General features: G+C 43.2%; 2 protein-coding genes across 4 annotated transcripts in view; one reads left to right on the top strand and one right to left on the bottom strand.

The window, feature by feature from the left end:
- The window catches only part of LOC124014129 (rho GTPase-activating protein 26-like), a 173,781-nt gene extending 166,523 nt beyond the window's left edge, over window positions 1-7,258 (bottom strand). For 2 of the 3 annotated variants that reach the window (XM_046328875.1, XM_046328882.1), the window contains exon 1: window positions 6,595-7,258. In XM_046328875.1, coding sequence (XP_046184831.1) covers window positions 6,595-6,748 — 154 coding nt within the window. In that variant the 5' untranslated portion in view covers window positions 6,749-7,258. The remainder of the gene's footprint in view (window positions 1-6,594) is intronic. The other variant, XM_046328866.1, reaches the window with a different exon arrangement.
- A 7,198-nt stretch (window positions 7,259-14,456) lies between these two features.
- Window positions 14,457-19,168, top strand: LOC123994992 (putative fibroblast growth factor 1). The gene is made up of 4 exons (XM_046298174.1): window positions 14,457-14,655; window positions 15,756-15,957; window positions 18,156-18,259; window positions 18,693-19,168. Exons 1-4 carry the CDS (start codon window positions 14,458-14,460, stop codon window positions 18,891-18,893), a joined length of 705 nt encoding a protein of 234 aa, XP_046154130.1. The 5' UTR covers window position 14,457; the 3' UTR covers window positions 18,894-19,168.
- Window positions 19,169-23,457: the final 4,289 nt, after the last annotated feature.

Here is a 23,457-nt window from a genome sequence, read left to right as displayed (position 1 = left end):
TCAATATTCCATAGGAAACTTATTGAAATAATAGAAATATAGATACTAGATGTAACGGCGTTCTTCGTTTGTCGAAAGAGAGTCGGACCGAAATACAGCGTGGTGGTTACTCATGTCTTTAATGAAGAAAAACGGAACGATACATGAAATAACTAATAAATACAAAAACAACAAACGGAACGTGAAACCTATTACAGCCTATCTGTTGCAAACAAACACAGAGACAGGAACAATCACCCACGAAATACAAAGTGAAACCCAGGCTACCTAAATACAGTTCCCCATCAGAGACAACAAGAATCACCTGACTCTGATTGAGAACCGCCTCAGGCAGCCAAGCCTTTACAACACCCCTAATCAACCACAATCCCAATGCCTACAAAAAACCCAATACGACAATACAATAACCCCATGTCACACCCTGGCCTGAACAAATAATTAAAGAAAACACAAAATACTAAGACCAAGGCGTGACACTAGAAAATACATTCGCATTTAAGTTGACATTGACGGTGAGTGGACCGGTAGCCATCTTTGTGGTAGTAATTGAAAGTTAAAATGTAAATTATGTACAAGCTAAATTACAGTGGTGTGAAGGGATAGGTCTATTCTATGAATTCTATTTCTATGATTGAAATGACACCCACCCACCTTGTATTCAAGATTATGCATGCTGTGTCTCAACCGATGGCGGGCACAACACAAACACATAAGATGATGCAAATCATAGTCTAAACTACAACATATGCAAACATATTTTTTAATATACAAAACCTGACATTAAAAGTAAAAAGAAAAATACTAAAAACATTTTTTTCCAAGAAATTATTAAATACTGTAGTTTGACAACCCTGTTTGTAAGCATTTAAATTATACAAACTCAACTGTTTATCTTTTCCACAGCAAAATGGGTGAACTTTGAGCACCTCAATCTCCTGAATGTTCTGGCATTCAGGTCCAAAAAGTCACTTTCTGACCACTTCCACCATGGGTAAATATGTATAAATAGTTTAATTCAAATCAAAAGGGCTGTAATCACAAAGCCATTGAAATGAAATGGAATGACCCCACAGTCAGTGTCCCTTACAGAAAAATTACATGATTTCACATGTGAAATTTCCACATTCTGTGAAAAAAAATCTGTTAAAAATGTGTATCTGTAACACTTCACATGTGTGATTTCGCATGTGAAATCAAGTTAAAACATGTGTTTTTGGAACATTTCACATGAGATCTTGTTTTCACATGTGCTGGAGAAAGACCTAACTTCTGGTCTGGTGATTCCCACTCTGCTTCTTACAGGATTAGAGTTGCTTCTACAGGGGCACATAAGTGAGGCAGTGAGTCAATTGTCAGGTTTTTGGGGACAATGAAGTTCAGTTACTTAGAACACAACATGGCTGAAAGCAAAGGCCATTATTTAGAGTCTGTTTATAGGGACCTATTTCTTTAGCTGAACCTGGATGTTTAACGGCTACGTGAAAGGATGCAGGTACCATTTCACTTCCTCTTAGCTGCATTCACTTCACAACAGCATCAACTAAACAAACACGGGCACCCTGTCCCCTATATAGTGCACTACTTTTGTCCAGGGCCCATATATAGAATACGGTACCATTTGGGACACACCCGTCAGCCAATCCTTGCTGGACATTGTGAAGGTGAGAAAATATAATTTAAAAAAGTTTACATTTGCTACAGCTGCAGCTAATACTTCAGTAATAACTGTGTAACTACAATAACTGTGTGATTTGGTCACCTTACCTGGTAATACCAGTTGTTGACAGTGTGAGACATCATCTTATGTGAGGTGGAGGACTATAAAACAGCCTGCTGAGTTTCCAGTGTTTCCTCTGTATTCATTTAGCAGCTTCAAAAATATAAACATTTTTACTTTTTATATATACAATCATTTTTGAGACAGTAAAATAATTTCAGTGAACACTTAAATGCCTAAAAGCAGATATCTTAACGGAGCTTTTCATAAATTGAAGGCGATGTTTACTAAGGCGCCGGTGTTGGCACATCCGGACCCTTCTTTGGCGTTTATAGTAGAGGTGGACGCATCCGAGGCTGGGGTTGGAGCTGTGCTCTCACAGCGTTCGGGTGTGCCACCGAAGCTCCGCCCCTGTGCCTTTTTTTCTAAGAAACTCGGTCCAGCGGAGCGGAATTATGATGTGGGGGATAGGGAGTTGTTGGCTATGGTTAAGGCCCTGAAGGTGTGGAGACACTGGCTTGAGGGGGCTAAGCACCCTTTCCTTATCTGGACTGACCATCGTAACCTGGAGTATATCCGATCAGCTAGGAGAATGAATCCTCGTCAGGCAAGGTGGGCCATGTTTTTCACCAGATTTCATTTCACTATCTCATATAGACCAGGTTCCCTCAACACTAAGGCTGACGCGCTGTCAAGACTCTATGACACTGAGGACAGGTCCATCGATCCTACTCCCATCATTCTGGCAGCTAAGCTGGTGGCACCGGTAGTATGGGATGTGGACGCGGACATCGAGCGGGCACTAAGGGGGGAACCTACGCCTCCACAGTGTCCGGAGGGTCGTAGGTACGTGCCGCTGGCTGTTCGTGATCAATTGATTCGATGGGCTCATTGTCTACCCTCGTCGGGTCACCCAGGTGTTTATAGGACCATGAGAGGTCTTGAGAGGAAGTACTGGTGGCCCACTTTGAGGAGGGATGTGCGATTCTATGTTTCCTCCTGTTCGGTGTGCGCCCAGAGTAAAGCTCCTAGACACCTGCCAAGAGGTAAATTACAACCTCTTCCCGTTCCACAACGGCCGTGGACCCATCTTTCGGTGGATTTTCTTACTGACCTTCCCCCCTTTCAGGGTAACACTACTATCCTGGTCGTTGTGGATCGGTTCTCTAAGTCCTGCCGTCTTATCCCATTGCCCGGTCTCCCTACGGCCCTACAGACTGCGGAAGCTCTTTTCACCCACGTCTTCCGGCACTACGGGGTGCCCGAGGATATAGTTTCTGATCGGGGCCCCCAATTTATCTCCCGTGTTTGGAGAGCATTTATGGAACGTCTGGGGGTCTCGGTTAGCCTTACCTCAGGGTATCACCCGGAGAGTAATGGTCAGGTGGAGAGAGTTAACCAGGAGGTGGTTAGGTTTCTGCGGTCGTATTGCCAGGACCGGCCAGGCGAGTGGGCAAGATATATTCCCTGGGCAGAAATAGCCCAGAATTCACTAAGCCACTCTTCTACCAACATGTCACCATTTGAGTGCGTGTTGGGGTACCAGCCGGTCTTGGCACCGTGGCATCAGAGCCAGACTGAGGCTCCTGCGGTGGAGGAGTGGGTACAGCGCTCTAAGGAGACCTGGAGGGCAGTCCAGGAGTCATTACGCCAAGCTAGTATAAGGCAGAAGAAGAGCGCTGACCGTCACCGCAGTGAGGCCCCGTGTTTGCACCTGGGGACAGGGTCTGGCTCTCGACCCGTAACCTGCCTCTCCACTTGCCCTGCCGGAAGCTGGGTCCGCAGTGTATAGGGCCATTTAAAGTCCTGAGGAGAATAAATGAGGTTTGTTATCGATTATCACTTCCTTCGTATTATCGTATTAACCCCTCATTTCATGTGTCTCTTCTCAGGCCGGTGGTAGCTGGTCCCATGCAGGAGAATGAGGTACTGGAGGTTCCTCCACCCCCTCTGGACATCGAGGGGTCCCCGGCGTACAAGATACGAGCTATTCTGGACTCGAGACGCCGGGTGAGAGGCTTGCAGTACCTCGTCGACTGGGAGGGGTACGGTCCGGAGGAGAGGTGCTGGGTTCCGGCGAGGGATATTCTAGACCCATCCATGTTGAGTGAATTTCATCGCCTCCGCCCGGATCGCCCAGCGCCTCGGCCTCCGGGTCGTCCCCGAGGCCGACGTCGGCGCGCTGCGGGAGCCGCGCGTCAGGAGGGGGGTACTGTCACGAATATTACCGAAGGTGACTCCCCTTCTTGTTCGGGTGGCGCTCTGCGGTCGTCGTCGCCGGTCTACTAGCTATCGCCGATCCGTGGTTCTGTGTTCGTTTAGTTTTGTCTAATTGGTAGCACCTGTTTCTAGTTTGGTTGTTAGGATAGGGTATATATAGTCTGTTTAGCCCGCTTCTGTTTCGTGCGGGCTTGTTCGTCTGTTTTGTTGGTTGAGTGTATTTTGTTGTATTTTTGGGTTACACGCTGTCCGGTTATATTTCTGTTCATTTGTGTTTTCACTTTGTACATGTTGTGTTTCGGGACATTAAAGCGTGTTGTTTTTCCCACATCTTTGCTCTCTGCGCCTGACTCCACACCTCTTCACTCATAATTGTGACACTTAGAGTATGATGTAATACTTCTCAGGAGGAGGAGCTAGCCAATCAGTGGTCTAGAGGAGGATGAGCTGGCCCATGAGAGGCTACTTGCATTAATATTTTTTATGAACGGTATACGCCCACACCATTTTGTTGTTGGGGTACAGCCACACCATTCCAACACAGAAAAACTGCTTTTTAACGTGCTTAATTTAAAAAATGTGGAAGGAAAACTATTTCACTCATATTGTAAGTAAGTATAGTTAATATTTTATAGAAATCTGGAAATACTGGGAAGATACTTTAAAACAGCAAAATGTCTCTGCGGCCAATAGGAGGGCAACATAGACCATGCCCACTGCCATGACCCCCCTGCCCCCCACGCTAACTTTGCCACCTCTGCTGAAAAAAATCTTATGTGAAACACTGGTTTCTGAAGGGGAAACTCCAGCCTACTCCCTAATTCTACATTTGGGGTCAATTCATCATCCCATTGTAGGACAGGATACATGTTAACTCAGGTTTGATAGACCCTGGATACACACACACAAAAATACACTTCTACAAGACCTTCTATATAAAAAAACTGCAACTGGAGACATTCATCCGGCATCTCTTCCCTGAAATGTTGTGTCTGTTTTTACGCAATTAAAACCTGATGGAAATATATATATATATATATGATTCTCAGTAATGCTCACATAAAAATACTCAAAAGGCCTGAAGCATATTCCACCTGTAATAACTCATTCTAGACAATTATGACCGCACACTAAAATGACAAAGCATGTGTGTTTTAGCTATGTTATTGTAACAGTGACATACAGTAGAAGGTGGACCAATCGCATGAGGTAAACTAAAGAACAGCTCCTTTCACACAAACCTGGTCCTCAATTTTATCTCAGGGATACTGGTGGCAACCTTTAATGTCAATTAAGATATCAAAATATGCAGCACCCGCATCCGCAGAACAGCGCCAGTAAACCCAAATGTTGGTTAATTTGAGTGATTAAAATAATTTCATGTTTGAGGGCGGAGGTAAAACGTTTCATCTGGATCCCTAATGACAGCTTGCCCTTTGCGTACAGAACTTTCATCTTGCTCCGGGGAGCTGCCTGGCTGACTGCCTGGCTGACTGGCTGGCAAGCTGTTGACTACTGCTAGTGTTGGTGCTGTGTGAAGTCTGTGACTGACTGTAGGATTGGCCACAGGAACCACACTCCAGCCAACAGGATGGGGAAGCAGTAAATGCAACACCAACAGACGTGTAAAGTGGGGTTGAAGAATAGCCTAAAGCCTCTGGTGTAGTGTAAGGTTTACTTTCTCTCTGTAGTGAGAGGTTACAAACATGTACTTGTTGTTGTGCCACCAGCAACCAGAACAAGGACAAAGCAGAGGGACTTGCCCAGAAGGTTAATTCTGGATTTAATTCGCACAAAAGTGGAAAGCTTTGAAATTATGTGAAAAGTGGTGCGGTCTTGTCCAGTGAGTTCCTACATTTTCATATTGTATTTGTACTGGTCCCCTATGGGAGTCAAACACATAACGCCAAGCTCTACCAACTGAGACACACAGGGTAATACACATGTAACATATAATTAAAACACATGGCATGTTGCCTGTGATTCAGCAGCTACACAGCCAACTGTTCTCCTTTGACCTGGGACTGTCGGTCACTACGGGTCATTCAGTTTGATGTCTAAATGTCCCTGACAGACAAAAGCAGAATGATCCAGACCGTTAATGGCAGCTGACTGGGCACTGTGTAGAACAGCATGGACTATCTGTTTACTGGCCTGTTATGGAACGGGAACTTCCATGTGTATAGTAGTGTAGTAACGGTGCGTGTCACCCTATGAGACAACTGTGACTAAATGTAAACACTAGCTCTTGAACTTCACACTTACTGCCTGGTGATTGGTGAACATGGACTTTAGCTTGAGGCTTAATGATACATTGTTCCAAATTCCATGTTCAACCAGCAAGCACCTGTCAAGAGTTCTACTGCCCTCTATCTGAACTGTCACTGATGATGTTCAATGACTAGGCAGAGTCTTAACCAACTAATTATGCATGAACAGATCAGGCAATTATGGAAATGTTATACTTTACCATACATACTTTATATATACACAATATAGGCTACTTTAAATCTAAAATCATCTTTAAGAATATTAGAAATCTATCACATAGGGCACTATGATAGGGCAATGTCTTCATTCATTGTTGTTTGAGAATTTTGCTGGGCACAGAAGAGCAGTCATCATCACAATACAAGATTGCAAATGGATTATCTTACTTTTCAACGCTTGGATGAGCGAATTCCCATCTTTGATTAGTTCTTTGATGAATTTGTTGGTCTTGTCCAGTTCCAGTTCGTGAGACTTTAATCTGTCTCGGAACTGTGGACTGTCCAGATAGCAATCACTAAACTCCAGAGCAGGCAGTCCCATGTTTCCTCCAAGTCCACAGCACCCGAGGTCGGAGGAGGAAGAAATCGTTGACTGGTGATGTGCAATCCACTTTAGAAGGTAGCAGAACACAGAGATTAACACTATGCAGATACCGGTCTACATTACACTACATAGCCAACGCAATAATCTTGCTGACAACATGCAGGCGGGCAAACGTGGATCTGATTTATTTTAGCCTAGGATCCAAACGGTATCCCCCAAAAAATCGCACGCGAAAAAACTGTGCTTATATTGGAGGGAAGCGCTGAAAGAATATTCACTTATTGGCAGTCAACGATCCCAGGCAACCTGTGCATTCCTCATGACAACGCTGTACTGGTCAGGAAAATAGGAGGAAGATGAAAGAAAAAACGAGGTACGGTAGTTACTGATTCTTCTCTGGGCGTTTTAAATGCAGAGCTTTCTCTCAAGTGTTGGTGTTCGTTCCATCCGATCAACCTACCCCGAAACAGATAATCCTATGATGGATACAGCTCTGGACCAATAGCATTGTTCGGTTCCAAAACGGTCAGAGAAGGGACGGCGCAGTATGGTTGCGGGAGATGGTTTCATAAAGGAAGGGTTGGTTGGTCAAAAACGCAGTGATGTCACTTTAAAGAGCGGCGAATTTCGTTTTTTTATTTTTTTTATTTTAACATCAACCTGCTAAGGCTAGGATAAGCAAAGCGACAAATTGCTGTTAATTCTTTAAATATTGTTCATTCTGAGAGCAATTGCTAGGTAATTACACACATCACAAGCCTTTATGTACTCTGCATAGTTGCAAATGAAAATTTTATCCATAATTTCAAACAATGTGAATGTTTATGACAGCTTTAAACTAGCTATAAACGAATAAATAGTTTAGAAACTACTTATAACCCCCTTATAAGTATTGCACTATAGAGAGAGAAAGAGAGAAAGGGTGTGTGTGTGTGTGTGTGTGTGTGTGTGTGTGTGTGTGTGTGTGTGTGTGTGTGTGTGTGTGTGTGTGTGTGTGTGTGTGTGTGTGTGTGTGTGTGTGTGTGTGTGTGTGTGTGTGTGTGTGTGTGTGTGTGTGTGTGTGTGTGTGTGTGTGTGTGTGTTAGAGGTTGACCGATTATGATTTTTCAGCGCCGATACCGATTATTTTAGGATAAAAAAGCCGATAACAATTAATCAGACGATTTTTATATATATAATGACAATTACAACAATACTTGAATGAAAATGTTTATTTTAACTTAATATAATACATCAATGAAAATCTATTTAGTCTCAAATAAATAATGAAACATGTTCAATTTGGTTTAAATAATGAAACAGTGTTGGAGAAGAAAGTAAAAGTGCAATATGTGCTATGTAAGAAAGCTAACGTTTCAGTTCCTTGCTCAGAACATGAGAACATATGAAAGCCGGTGGTTCCTTTTAACATGAGTCTTCAATATTCCCAGTTAAGAAGTACTATTATAGGACTATTTCTCGCTATAACATTTGCATTTCATATACCTTTGACTATTGGATGTTCTTATAGGCACTATAGTATTGCCAGCCTAATCCCGGGAGTAGATAGGCTTGAAGTCATAAACAGCCCTGTGCTTCAAGCATTGCGAAGAGCTGCTGGCAAACACAGGAAAGTTGCTGTTTGAATGAATGTTTACGAGCCTGCTACTGCCTACCACCGCTCAGTCAGACTGCTCTATCAAATATCAAATCATAGACTTAACTATAATGTAATAAACACACAGAAATATGAGCCTTAGGTCATTCATATGGTCAAATCCGGAAACTATCATTTCGAAAACAAAACATTTATTATTTCAGTGAAATATGGAACCGTTCCGTATTTTATCTAACGGGTGGCATCCATTAGTCTAAATATTGCTGTTACATTGCATAACCTTCAATGTTATGTCATAATTATGTAAAATTCTGGAAAATGAATTACAATCTTTGTTAGGAAGAAATGGTCTTCACACAGTTCACAACGAGCCAGGCGGCCCAAACTGTTGCATATACCCTGACTCTGCTTGCACTGAATGCAAGAGAAGTGAGTCTATTTCCCTAGTTAATATTGCCCGCTAACATTAATTTATTTTAACTAAATCTGCAGGTTTAAAAATATATACTTGTGTATTGATTTTAAGAAAGGCATTGATATTTATGGTTAGGTACATTGGTGCAACGGACAGTGCTCTTTTCGCGAATGCGCTTATTAAATCATCACCTAATGAACATCCAATCACATTAACTGTTACTCTCTCGCGGGAATTCCATTAACGGTCCGTATGTAGCCAAATGTAGCTGCTGCTCATTCAGTTTAATTGAAAATGGATAAATGGTTAAAACAAAGTAAGTCCCGTGTCCATGGAGACAGACACATACCAGCTCTACTGGTAATACTGCTACTACCAGCAGTACTACAGCTGTCGACGACACAAGTTGTTCTGCTTCCACGAGCACATCCAGTGCTAGCATCAGTAATTCTACATTTGTTGTTAGCCCAGCTAGCATGGACACTAGTGAATCTGATGCAGCCGATGAGCTAATGCCCCTTTACCCGGGAAAGCACCGAACAACAGACAGGGGTGTGGACCATCGAAGAGGCGCAAATATGATGAGAACTACATTGATTTGGGGTTCACTTATATTGGGAGTATTGCCTTTCCTCAGCCACAGTGTGTTATATGTGCAAAAGTACTATCTCACAACTTGATGAAACCTTCACTCTTGCACAGACATTTAGAAACAAATCATGCCCATTTGAAAAATAAGCCATTCAATTTTTTTGAGCGAGAATTAAGACGACATTCAAGTAGTAAGACATGTATAAAAGCAACAGATACCATTAATAAGAAGGGGCTAGAAGCGTCTTATATGGTGAACTACCGAGTGGATAAGACAGGCAAGCCCCATACTATTGTGGAGGACTTCATTCTTCCTGCTGCTGTGGATATGACTGGGACAATCCTGGGGAAAAGGCCATAAAAACTATACAGACAATGACTTCATCAAACAACATTGTTTCATGACCCAACAGTGACAATGCAGGAGATGTTTTGAAGCTATTACTGCTTTGTATACAAGCTAGTGAATTCTATGCGTTACAGCTGGATGAGTCGACAAGACGTGGCGGGCCTGGAACAGCTCCTGATATATATCCGTTACGTTTATGGGGGTTCAATAAAGGAAGACATCCTCTTCTGCAAACCATTGGAAACCAGGACAACCGGAGAGGATATTTTTAAAGTACTGGATATCAAATGGACTTTGGTGGTAAAGATGTGTTGGTATCTGTACTGATGGCGGAAAAGCCATGACAGGGAGACATAGTGGAGTGGTAATGCGCTTTGCTCCCAACGCCACTTGGGTACACTGCAGCATCCACCGAGAGGCTCTTGCTGAATAGAGAATGCCTGACAGCTTGAAAGACGTTTTGGACACTACAGTGAAAATGGTTAACTTTGTTAAAGCAAGGCCCCTGAACTCTTGTGTATTTTCTGCACTATGCAATGATATGGGCAGTGACCATGTAACACTTTTACAACATACAGAAGTGCGCTGGTTATCAAGGAGCAAAGTTTTGACGCGTTTTTTAAATTGAGAGACGAGCTTAAAGTTTTCTTTACTGACCATAATTTTCACTTGTCTGACCGCTTGCATGATGATGAGTTTCTCACATGACTGGCCTATCTGGGAGATGTTTTTTCTCGCCTGAATGATCTGAATCTAGTATTACCGAGACTCTCCGCAACTATATTCAATGTGCGGGACAACATTGAGACTATGATTAAGAAGTTGGAGCTCTTCTCTGTCTGTATTAACAAGGGCAAGACACAGGTCTTTCCATCATTGTATGATTTTTTTGTGTGCAAATGAACTCAAGCTTATGGACAATGTCAAATGTGATATAGCGAAGCACCTGAGTGAGTTGGGTGCTCAATTACGCAGATACTTTCCTGAAACGGATGACACAAACAACTGAATTCGTTATCCCTTTCATGCCCTGTCTCCAGTCCACTTACCGATATCTGAACAATAGAACCTCATCAAAATTGCAGCAAGCGGTTCTGTGAAAATTGAATTCAATCAGAAGCCACTGCCAGATTTCTGGATAGGGCTGCGTTCAGAGTAGCCTGCCTTGGCAAATCACACTGTTAAGACACTGATGCACTTTGAAACCACATACTAATGTGAGAGTGGATTCTCGGCCCTCACAAGCATGAAAACTAAATACAGGCACAAACTGTGTGTGGGAAATTATTTAAGACTGAGACTCTCTCCAATACAACCCAACATTGCAGAGTTATGTGCATCCTTTCAAGCACACCCTTCTCATTAACCTGTGGTGAGTTATTCACAATTTTCGATGAACAAATCAAGTTTTATATGTAAGAAGGCTAAATGAAGAGAAAAATTATTGATTAGTATTACATTATTATTTGTGCCCTGGTCGTATAATCAAAGATATCTCAAAGTGCTGTACAGAAACCCAGCCTAAAACCTCAAACAGCAAGCAATGCAGGTGTAGAAGCACGGTGGCTAGGAAAAAACCCCTAGAAAGGCCAAAACCTAGGAAGAAACCTAGAGAGGAAACAGGCTATGTGGGGTGGCCAGTCCTCTTCTGGCTGTGCCGGGTGGAGATTATAACAGAACATGGCCAAGATGTTCAAATGTTCATAAATGACCAGCATGGTCGAATAATAATAAGGCAGAACAGTTGAAACTGGAGCAGCAACACAGTCAGGTGGACTGGGGACAGCAAGGAGTCATCATGTCAGGTAGTCCTGGGGCACGGTCCTAGGGCTCAGGTCCTCCGAGAGAGAAAGAAAGAGAGAATTAGAGAGAGCATATGTGGGGTGGCCAGTCCTCTTCTGGCTGTGCCGGGTGGATATTATAACAGAACATGACCAAGATGTTCAAATGTTCATAAATGACCAGCATGGTCGAATAATAGTAAGGCAGAACAGTTGAAACTGGAGCAGCAGCATGGCCAGGTGGACTGGGGACAACAAGGAGTCATCATGTCAGGTAGTCCTGGGGCATGGTCCTAGGGCTCAGGTCAGTTGAAACTGGAGCAGCAGCATGGCCAGGTGGACTGGGGACAGCAAGGAGTCATCATGTCAGGTAGTCCTGGGGCATGGTCCTAGGGCTCAGGTCCTCCAAGAGAGAGAAAGAAAGAAGGAGAGAATTAGAGAACGCACACTTAGATTCACACAGGACACCGAATAGGACAGAAGTACTCCAGATATAACAAACTGACCCTAGCCCCCCGACACAAACTACTGCAGCATAAATACTGGAGGCTGAGACAGGATAAGAGCTCTTTGTCATTTCCCACGAGCCGGGTTGTGACAAAAACTCACAATCATTCTTATGTTTAATATATGTATCGTATAGTGTTTCTACACCTGTATTGCTTGCTGTTTGGGGTTTTAGGCTGGGTTTCTGTACAGCACTTTGTGACATCAGCTGATGTAAGAAGGGCTTTATAAATACATTTGATTGATTGATTGATTGATTGATTGATTGATTGATTGATTGATTGATTGATTGATTGTTGTGTGTGGCAGGCTTACAATGAAGGCAAAAAACAACATTTGAGAGTGCGCTGACCCTGGTGCTAGAGGGGGAATGTAGCTGGAGGTTGAATGTTTGAAGGGGTATGGGACTATACTGCTGTACAGTACAGTGTCCCATGTATTCTAGTTGTGTCCTATATACTGTACAGTACAGTGTCCCATGTATTCTAGTAGTGTCCCGTATACTGTACAGTACAGTGTCCCATGAACTCTAGTAGTGTGCCGTATACTGTACAGTACAGTGTCCTATGAATTCTAGTAGTGTCCCAGTGACCCATTCTCTAGTAGTCTTTAGTAGTCTTTTATAGGGTAGTTTGTTCCAGCTGCCTTTAACTAAGCCATAAAAATAAACATTTACATTGAATATGACGTAATGTTCTGCAAGATATGGGAGCAGTTTAACATTTTTTTAGGCACTATGAATGAATTTTAGAATCACATAGTTCATCCATAATATTTTTCCTTGTTGAATGAGTGGTGTGCAATCACCCATTTTGAAATCTCAACCAACCATGTCATGTAAGTACATGCATCATTCCCTGAGGCTTGAGCCAGTTACTCATAGATAGAAGAGAAAGGTGTTCCCCTCTGGTTGACATGCTGGGAAGAAGAATGCCCCTCTCTGTCTCCAGTCTAGCTAGTGCCAGTATCACCAACCCCAGCCAACTATGTGGTAGGGGGAGACACAGTGGGTCTTTCAGTCCCACCCAGCATTGGTCCAAAAAGCCTGTTTCTAGAGGGTCCCGAGAAGGTTAGAAACAGCAATCAGGAAGTCTTCAGGGGAACTCTCATATACTCATAAGCCAGGCAGAGGGTGATCTCACAGCTGGGACATTTCGGCGAGGCTCCAGAGCACTCTTAGATGAGAAAGACACTTAAGAACTTGCCATATTCTCTTAGCCTCTTTCCAGAGAGGCCAGGGGCCCATTGCTGTTATACTGCTGGTGTTATACAATTCACATATGGATTACACTGGGTGTCATTCACCATATGAAGCCATAAGCCATTGGCAGCGTCTCACTTATTGATAATGGCTACCTCTACTACCTCTATATAATGCACTCAGAGAACACCTTCTATGCATGTACAGTACAGGCGGCTGGTGGCACCTACATTGGGGAGGACGGGCTCATTGTAATGGCTGGAAAGGAATAAATGGAATGGTATCAAACACATCAAACATGTTTTCCATGTTGTTGATACCATTCCATTCACTCCATTCCAGCCATTATTATGAGCTGTCCTCCCCTCAGCAGCCTCTGGTGATGTATAGTCATCTGTGACTAGAATCTTATTTCTGAGGCGTTTGTAAGGAGAAAGTATACTATTTTATTAGTGGTCTTGTCTGCCATCTCCTGGTTAAAGCAAGTGCTTACAAGAGGCCTGTCAAATCCGGGACTTTCAAATTGCTGTGAAAAAGGAATAGGTGAGGGGTAAGTAGGTCAGGTGTGTGTGTTCTTAATAACATGCAATGATCACTATGTTTAAAGTTCACATCTCACAAAGAAATATCCTTCTTTAACCAAGCTAATCAACAATGTGATGATACACCTCCACTACTGTTGACATCAATGATGTCTGGGTATACTCCATATGTTAAAGTTACCTGATGTATTTTCAACATTATTTCACTTAGCCTGTATTATAAATGATTGAACATGCAGATGTAGTGTATGAATTATTGGATGGCCACAGTTTGGGAAAGCGCCCTTGAAGACTAAAAACAGCAGTCCACATGAGGCAGAGTGAATTATTCATTCAGCCTGCACTTTCTATGTTTGTGACAGTGTGGCTCTACAGCAACAAACACTTACTGCCTTGCCTACCACAGTAAAGATAGAACCAGAGAGTAGTTAACAAGAGCGTTGCTTTTCTCTTACTGAGATGTCATGGTGGTAGTTATGGTGTAACACTTTATTATAAAGGTGTTGCTTACTCACTTCCTGTTTTAATTCACATTAATCTTGTTAATGTGACGCTTTTCTCTTATGTCTCCAGGAGACCCAATAGGAATGTATCATATCATAGGCAGTCTGCTCACTTCCCGGTGCAGGCCAGGGACCCACGTCACTCCCTGAGCTAGTGGTTTAAATATAGCCCTGACAACGTCCTGCTGAAATGGATCTGGTGACGCTGGGCTGCCCCTGGATGATTGACAGAGTACAAATACAGACAGAGTCACCCAGGCAGCCACTGCACCACATGGGCCAGTTCTCCCAGGAGACCCACATCCACAGGAGGCCTGACACACAGACGCTGAGAGACTCATCCAATTCACAGTCGGGAAGAAGCGACAGGGCGGACATGCTGGCTCATCTGGGGCATTGTAACGTGGTGTTGTCACAGGTAAGTTCTGTCTTGGTCGGTTCCGGTCCCACCCACTCTCAGCCAGTCGCTGGACGTCATTCGCACCCAGGGGTTTGTCCTGGTGTTCACCGGAACTTGTCTGGCACTACAGTAACAGTTCCACTTCCAGTAATATAATGAGTGACTACTGCTGTTCCTTCTACTGCTGCTGCTTGGAAAAATAGGCTCTATGTGGGAAGGCCTAGCTTTCCTCCTGTGGCTTTTTGTTCTGAACCAAGGCCAGAATGATTTCCAAGACATTCCGGATGTGGAGTCTGGCTAAGCCTGTGTATGCTAATGATAACAGGGCTACCACTGGCTACCGTTCCGCTTTAAATCTAAAAAGGCCAGGCACAGGCTCCATGACAGCTGCACGGGGCTCTTTTTCCAGGGCATAAGATTATGAAGATTTTCACTGCAAGTCATTTCCATTTTCTGAGTGAACGTGACTGTGCTGCCTACTAATCCAGACCAGGAAAGGGATATGATCAGGGATTAGTCATTCTCGAGAGTTTTTTTTTTTTTTTGCTTGTTTGACTGATTAGAGTGATTGACAGTTGACCTTGGAGCCAAACAGCTGGATATAGACGGATAGCATGTGGCTGTGCACTTTACATTATGGCTGCAGACAGAGATATTGATATGCTATAAATATTTAGGACTGTTTTCTGTTGTCTTTCAAGTCATTTTAGAGAGGTCCTATTTTATTTGTGTACAAACATAGTCCAGTAGAAATATACTTTTCTCTGAATGCTTTGCTTTCTAACATTTGTGATGAGTTTAAACATTTGTAATATGATATCACTGCCATCTGCAACTGATAGATATGGGAATTGAATCACAATACTTTAAACAATGAAAGCAAACAAGTCTGCACATGTTGCGATTTGCTTGGACTGCAACGCGATATGATTAATGCACCATTTCATACGCAAACCGGAGGTCCATGTAAGGCAGTCGGCTTGTCTCGTAATCAAATTATAAGGCGGTCTTATCCCGCATTACAGTTACCTTTTTTCTCCTCCTTGAATAAATCGAGTGCGCATATCCCACACCTCCAGTGATACCAGAATCAACAATTGTCCCGTGACTCTGTCCAGCCACAGGGGCATTTAGCAGGCACATCTCGTCCAGAGGGACTCTACAGAATGACAGAGGGAGAAATTACTGTGCTCTCCATGGGGCCAACGACACAGCAAAACTACAGACATCTCATACGGCTCTACTGTATGAACGGAGGACATCATCTGCAGATCCTACCGGATGGGACTGTCGCGGGCAGCAGAGATGAGAATAAAGATGGTAAGAATTGTTTTGGGGAGTTATTCGATATTCTGAACCATAATACACAGTTCAATAAACATATGATTAATGTTTAGTTAAGTTTTGGTATTGTAGGCTATAAACATGAATAAAGAGTCGCACACTTCATACACCGAACAAAAATATAAACGCAACATGTAAAGTGTTGGTCCCAGTGGCGGTTCTAGCTTGTATGGCTTCCTGGGCGATTCCCCCCCTTAACCCCCCCCCCCAAAAAAAAATATCACCATTCTGCACTAACTGTAATTTTTAATCAGACATTTGAAACAACACAAATAAATAATCCTAACTTTTAAAACTATAAAAAATATATACAAAAATAAGACTCATAATTATCAAAAAGAAGTGACAAAGACAAATGTTGATTTGGCACTCGAGCATCAATACATTACCCATCCCCCAACACTGTCAACCAAGAGTCAAGACTAAACCAATTCACCTTGGTGGTGTGCAGACTGGTTTTATATTATTCTTAACGATTTTGCACAAACCAGAAAAAAATGCAACACCATGTCTGTGAAACTATATATTCACAGTATTATGAATGAATTGTGGTTTATTTGGTAGCATTTCATAGTGTGACTGATTTACTCATTTCATTAGTACTGTACAAAGTTAGAAGTGCGCTATTTGATAGATTCCCCGCTCCCCCAACCTCGGACTTCCAGTGGGGAGACCTAAGGTCAACCTACCCCCGCCCCCCCTCCCCATCTCGTACCTCTGAGTGGAGACCTTCCCAGGCAGTAGCCTGCCTAGCTCACAAACTAGAATCAGGGCATCGACTCTGACAAGGTTAATTGACCCACAGTCCCACATGATATCATTAACGTGATGTGCAAATGAGCGATAGAAAACCGATCACGCAAATGTCACCATTCCAAAAAACAATTTGCGGGCGCACCGTGCCGCCCCCGGCAAGAGGCCGCCCCCGGGTGGCTGCCCATGTCACCTATACCTAAATCCATCCGTGTTTCATGAGCTGAAATAAAAGATCCCCCAAAATTTCCATATGAACAAAAAGCATATTTCTCTCAAGTGTTGTGCACAAATTTGTTTATATCCCTGTTAGTGAGCATTTTATCTTTTGTCAAGATAATCCATCCACCTGAAATGTGTGGCGTATTAAGAAGTTGATTAAACAGCATGATCATTATACATGTGCACCTTGTACTGGGGACAATAAAAGGCCACTTTAAAATGTGCAGTTTTGTCACACAACACAATGGCTCAAGTGTTTCACCATTCGAGGGAGCAATTGGCATACTAACTGCAGGAATGTCCACCAGAGCTGTTGCCAGAGAATTTAATGTTCATTTCTCTACCTCCAACTTCATTTTAGAAAAATTGGCAGTACTTCCATCCAGCCTCACAACCGCATTTCAGTTGAGTGATTTCCTTATATGAACTGTAATTCAGCTAATTCTAATATCGTTGAAATTGTTGCACGTTGCGTTTATATTTTTAAGCTCCCAGTAATTAATTGGTGAACCACCAATGTATCGGCATCACTGTGCCTTCTTCAGGCTTTAGTTTGGTGTTGACATGTAGAGGAGCATAGGCCCACTAACACCTTATGTTTAGAGTTATTTAGAATAGCCTATAGGCATATCTGTAACGGTTGTCGTTGGTGGAAGAAGGAGAGGACCAAGGTGCAGCGTGTTCATGATCTTTTAATTACACTGAACACTAGAACTAAAATAACAACATGGCACCAACGAAACAGTCCTGTCTGGTACAGAGACAGAAAACAACTACCCACAACTCAAGGGTGGAACCAGGCTGCCTAAGTATGGTTCTCATTCAGAGACAACGATTGACAGCTGCCTCTGATTGGGAACCATACCAGGCCAAACACATAGAAATAAAAACATAGAACAAAACATAGAATGCCCACCCCAACTCACGCCCTGACCAACCTAAAATAGAGACATAAATAAAGGAACTAAGGTCAGGACGTGACAATATCAGCTACTTACCTCAGAAATAATACATAGTTGAATATGTTTATTTATACCATTAAGAAACAATATCACTTTTGTGAAGTATTTAGAGGGAGCAGTCTCATTCTCACACCTTTCTTATAATGTTCTCATGATAGGCTTTAGGGACAACCTGACGTCAACTACCAATACAATCAGCCCTTCGTTTTGACACCAGCCTGTGTATTTGTGCTCTAGACATCTTGAAGGTTAAATCAGTGAGTGCTGGTGTGGTGGCCATCAAGGGCCATGAGACGGGCCGTTACCTGGCCATGGACAAAGATGGTCATCTCTATGGATCGGTGAGTCTCTCCAAGCAACACTTTGGAAATTACTGTATCAAACTCTGTATAAAATTAAACAGTTCCTAATCAAAAACCCAGATGAAAAACTACAGTGTAGCTTTCACCTCTTTGAGCTAGACAATTTGATCATGTAGCCTAACTAACCTAGGAATTATTATGAGTAATCCATTACCCTGGGGGTAATCGCAATCATCAAGACATGAGAAACAACCAAACAGATGTATCAGAATGGGTTGCTTTGGGTTTCCTATCTAACGTCTTCATTCAGTGTATCTTGAAGTCAAAGTCTTCATTTATTATAATGATTAGAGGCTAGGTTTCCAGACACAGAAAATCTCCATTGAGCATACTTTTTTTGTCCAGGACTAGGTTTAATCTATGTCCAGGAAACCACCCCTAAATGTTCTTAATCTAACTTTATTTATTCCAGAAAACTCTGAAGGATGAGTGTTACTTCCTGGAGAAGATGGAGGAGAACCATTACAACACATACAGGTCTCAGAAGTACCAGGCCAAAGACTGGTTCCTGGGGATCAAGAGGAATGGGCAGCCTAAAGCTGGCCAAAGGACACACATTGGCCAGAAGGCCATATATTTTCTGCCTCGGCCTGTTGACAACACCACCATGTAAAGGCAGAAGACAGGAAATGTCAACAATGACCATGTCACAGCAATCAATCACCTCAATTCACTTTGAACAATGTGCTCTTAATCAATAAGTAAATGTGACAAAGCATCAATAATCATTATGTTATTATATTTTATGATCAATGGGCCATTTCATGTATTCATACATTATGTATTCCTTTTGTACGATAATAGCATATGTATCACACAAATGGTTTCTTATTTATATCCTATGTTTCCTCATATTTGTTGGAGAATATTTATTAATAAAATGTTGTAAAAATATATATTTTATTTTAGTTTTCATAATAGAACCGGCATATTTTCATTGAAATACAATTTCATATTAAATATTGTAGCAAATGCTGGACTGATATTATCATAGGACTCCTAGCATGTCCCATAACAACTATTACAAAGGTTATTAGACTGGTATTACTTTAGTCCTACTGACACGTGGCATGTTCTTATTTTTTTTAAAACTTTTACCCTTAAGGAATAGTATATTATAAAGTGGGTGGTTCCAGCCCTGAATGCTGATTGGCTGACAGCTGAGGTATGTCAGACCATATACACAGTTATGACAAACTATGTATTTTTACTGTTCTAATTAAGTTGGTAACCAGTTTATAATAGCAATAAGGTACCTCCGAGGCTTGTGCTATTTCGCCAATATACCACGGCTAAGGGCTGTATGCAGACACTCCGCTTTGCGTCGTGCATAAGAAAAACCCTCAGCCGTGATATATTGGCCATATAGCGCAACCCCTCGTACCTTACTACTAAATTTTATCACACTGTTTTTACTTATTCTTGTTTGTATGGCACTGTCATACTCATAAATACTGAGAAGAGATATTGACTATGACCAAAGGGTGGCAGCATTGAACCTTGCTCAATTCATACTGTTCATTCATGAAACGTAACGTAGGAGTACAGCTGAAATAGATCTGTTGGTTGGTAGAAACCTGTCGATATAAGCATGGCCATAATTACATATGAGGGCACGAGGTCCGGACCTTGATAATCTTTTCTAATTTTAAAATATATATATAGATATATACAGTACCAGTCACAAGTTTGGACATGACTCATTCCAGGGTTTTTCTTTATTTTTGCTATTTTCTACAATCAACTTCACTCACAACATTTGGCATCAGCAAACCGCTCGCCCACATGACGCCATACACGCTGTCTGCCATCTGCCCAGTACAGTTGAAACTGGGATTCATCCCTGAAGAGCACACTTCTCCAGCGTGCCAGTGGCCATCGAAGGTGAGCATTTGCCCACTGAAGTTGGTTACAAGCTGAACTGCTGTCAGGTCAAGACCCTGGTGGGACAACGAGCACGCAGGTGAGCTTTCCAGAAGAGCTTCCCTTTCTGAAAGTTTGTGCAGAAATTCTTCCGTTGTGCAAACCCACAGTTTCATCAGCTGTCCAGGTGGCTGGTCTCAGACGATCCCACAGGTGAAGAAGCCAGATGTGGAGGGCTTGCATGGTTTCACTTGGTAAGAGGTTGTGAGGCCAGTTGGACGTACTGCCAAATTCTCTAGAACTACATTGGTAGAGAAATGAACATTCGATGATATGGCAATAGCACTGGTGGACATTCCTGCAGTCAGCATGACAAGTGCACGCTCCCTCAAAACTTGAGACATCTGTGGCATTGTGTTGTGTGTGTTGTGTGACAAAAGGGCACATTTTAGAGTGGCCTTTTGTTGTCCTCAGCACAAGGTCCACCTGTGTAATGATCATGCTGTTTTAATCAGCTTCTTAATAAGCCAAAACCTGTCAGATGGATGGATTATCTTGGCAAAGGATCAAATGTTCACTGGGATGTTGTGCAAAACATTTGAGAGAAAGAAGCTCTTTGTGCATATTGAACATTTTGTGGATCTTTTATTTCAGCTATATATATTACTGGTCAACATCTAAATATTGCTCCCAGCATTGATCAAAGCTCAGAACGCTTATATTCTTGATCTGACTGAGTTCTAATCGCGCCTGCCACTTTGCAAATGAGTGGAATGACACTCAGTAGTTTGTTCATTATGTTCGCCTGCGTCCCCCGGATTTGGCTCCCCGATTTGCCTATTTAGCATCACATTCACCACTCTCTCATTCGGGGCACAGACCGAGGGACTGAGATGTGAAACGAACTACCCAAGGTCGCAGTCGGCTCAATATAAAACTAGTATAGAGATACTGCTGACAGAGTTTGCGAGATGCCGGACAAAATACCATTTTAAAACTGTCCCGCGACTCCTGCTGTGTTTACAGACATCCCCAAACAAAAAACGACTCTAGGAGAATGAGTGCACTACGACACAACTGGTAAATAGCCGCTAATATAAATAACCAGGCTGAATCACATCCGGCCGCGATTGAGAGTCCCATAGGGCGGCGCACAATTGGTCCAGTGTCGCCCGGGTTTGGCCAGGGTAGGCCGTCGTTGTACATAAGAATTTCTTCGTAACTGACTTGACTAGTTAAATAATGTTTTAAATATGACGATACGAGCGCTTATTTCAAATATCGCTCTGTAAGCCACGCCCCAGTGGTCAGAGCTAGGCATGTTGGACTGGAACATGTTTTAAAGCCATAGCTGCAGGAAGAGGTTTAAGGGTGGGGTCCTATCCCCGCTGCAGACGGCTATATCGGCCCGCTAATACAGGGCTATTAAAGGCCGAGTGCACAACTTTTGCGAGGGAAAAAAGTTTTCATTTTATTTTTACATTTGTTTATAATTTTCAGGGTTTGCTGCAATCAATCAATCAAATGTATTTATTGGTCACAAAGTGCTATACAGAAACCCAGCCTAAACCACAAACAGCAAGCAATGCAGATGTAGAAGCACGGTGGCTAGGAAAAACTCCCTAGAAAGGTAAGAACATAGGAAGAAACCTAAAGAGTAACCAGGCACTGAGGGGTGGCCAGTCCTCTTCTGGCTGTGGTGGGTGGAGATTATAACAGTACAAGGCCAAGATGTTCAAACGTTCATAGATGACCAGCAGGGTTAAATAATAATAACCACAGTGGTTGTAGAGGGTGCAACAGGTCAGAACTTCAGGAGTGAAAGCTTTTCATAGCTGATCATTCAGAGTTAGAGACAGCAGGTGCGGTAATATATGCCATTTAGCAGACGCTTTTATCCAAAGCGACTTACAATCATGTGTGCATACATTCTACGTATGGGTGGTCCCAGGGATCGAACCCACTACCCTGGCGTTACAAGCGCCATGCTCTACCAACTGAGCTACAGAAGGACCGATAGAGACAGAGAGCAGGTCCGGGACAATCAGCAGGTCCGGGACAAGGTAGCACGTCTGGTGAACGGGTCAGGGTTCCATAGCCACAGGCAGAACAGTTGAAACTGGAGCAGCAGCACGACCAGGTGGACTGAGGACAGAAAGGAGTCATCAGGTCAGGTAGTCCTGATGCATGGTCCTAGGGCTCAGTTCCTCCGAGAGAAGAGAGAAAGAGAGAGAGAGAGAGAGAGAGAGAGAGAGAGAGAGAGAGAGAGAGAGAGAGAGAGAGAGAGAGAGAGAGAGAGAGAGAGAGAGAGAGAGAGGGGGAATTAGAGGGAGCATACAGACACTGGTTAAGACAGGAGAAATACTCCAGATATAACAGACTGACCCTAGCCCCCTGACACAAACTATTGCAGCATAAATACTGGCGGCTGAGACAGAAGGGGTCGGGAGACACTGTGGCCCTGTCCGACGATATCCCCGGACGGCCAACCAGGCAGGATATAACCCCACCCACTTTGCCAAAGTACTCCCACTCCAATAGAGGGATATCTTCAACCACATATTTGCTACCCTGAGACAAGGCAGAGTACAGTCCATTAATATATCCCCCACGGCACAAACCCGAGGGGGGCGCCAACCTGGGCAGGAAGACCACATCAGTGACTCAACCCACTCAAGTGACGCACCCCTCCTAGGGACGGCATGGAAGAGCACCGATAAGCCAGTGACTCAGCCCCTGTAATAGGGTTAGAGGCAGAGAATCCCAGTGGAGAGAGGGGAACCGGCCAGGCAGAGACGGCCAGGCAGAGACAGCAAGGGCGGTTCGTCGCCTCCAGTGCCTTTCCGTTCACCTTCACACCCCTGGGCCAGACTACACTCAATCATCGGACCTATTGAAGAGATGAGTCTTCAATAAAGGCGTAAAGGTTGAGACTGAGTCTGCGTCTCTCATATGGATAGGCAGACCATTCCATAAAAATTTAGTTCTAGAGGAGAAAGCCCTGCCTCCAGCTGTTTGCTTAGAAATTCTAGGGACAATAAGGAGGCCTGCTTCTTGTGACCTTAGCGTACATGTAGGTATGTACCGCAGGACCAAATCGGAAAGATGGGTAGGAGTAAGCCCATGTAATGTTTTGTAGGTTAGCAGAAAAACCTTGAAATCAGCCCTTGCCTTAACAGGAAGCCAGTGTAGAGAAGCTAGCACCAGAGTAATATTATCACATTTTTGGGTTCTAGTCAAGATTCTAGTAGCCGTGTTCAGCACTGACTGAAGTTTATTTAGTGCTTTATTGGGGTAGCCGGAAAGTAGAGCAT

Source organism: Oncorhynchus gorbuscha, linkage group LG02, assembly GCF_021184085.1.
Source record: "Oncorhynchus gorbuscha isolate QuinsamMale2020 ecotype Even-year linkage group LG02, OgorEven_v1.0, whole genome shotgun sequence".
NCBI classification, from domain to species: domain Eukaryota; kingdom Metazoa; phylum Chordata; class Actinopteri; order Salmoniformes; family Salmonidae; genus Oncorhynchus; species Oncorhynchus gorbuscha.
Note: the sequence above shows the minus strand (reverse complement) of the source record. Positions and strands in the feature narration are given on the sequence as shown.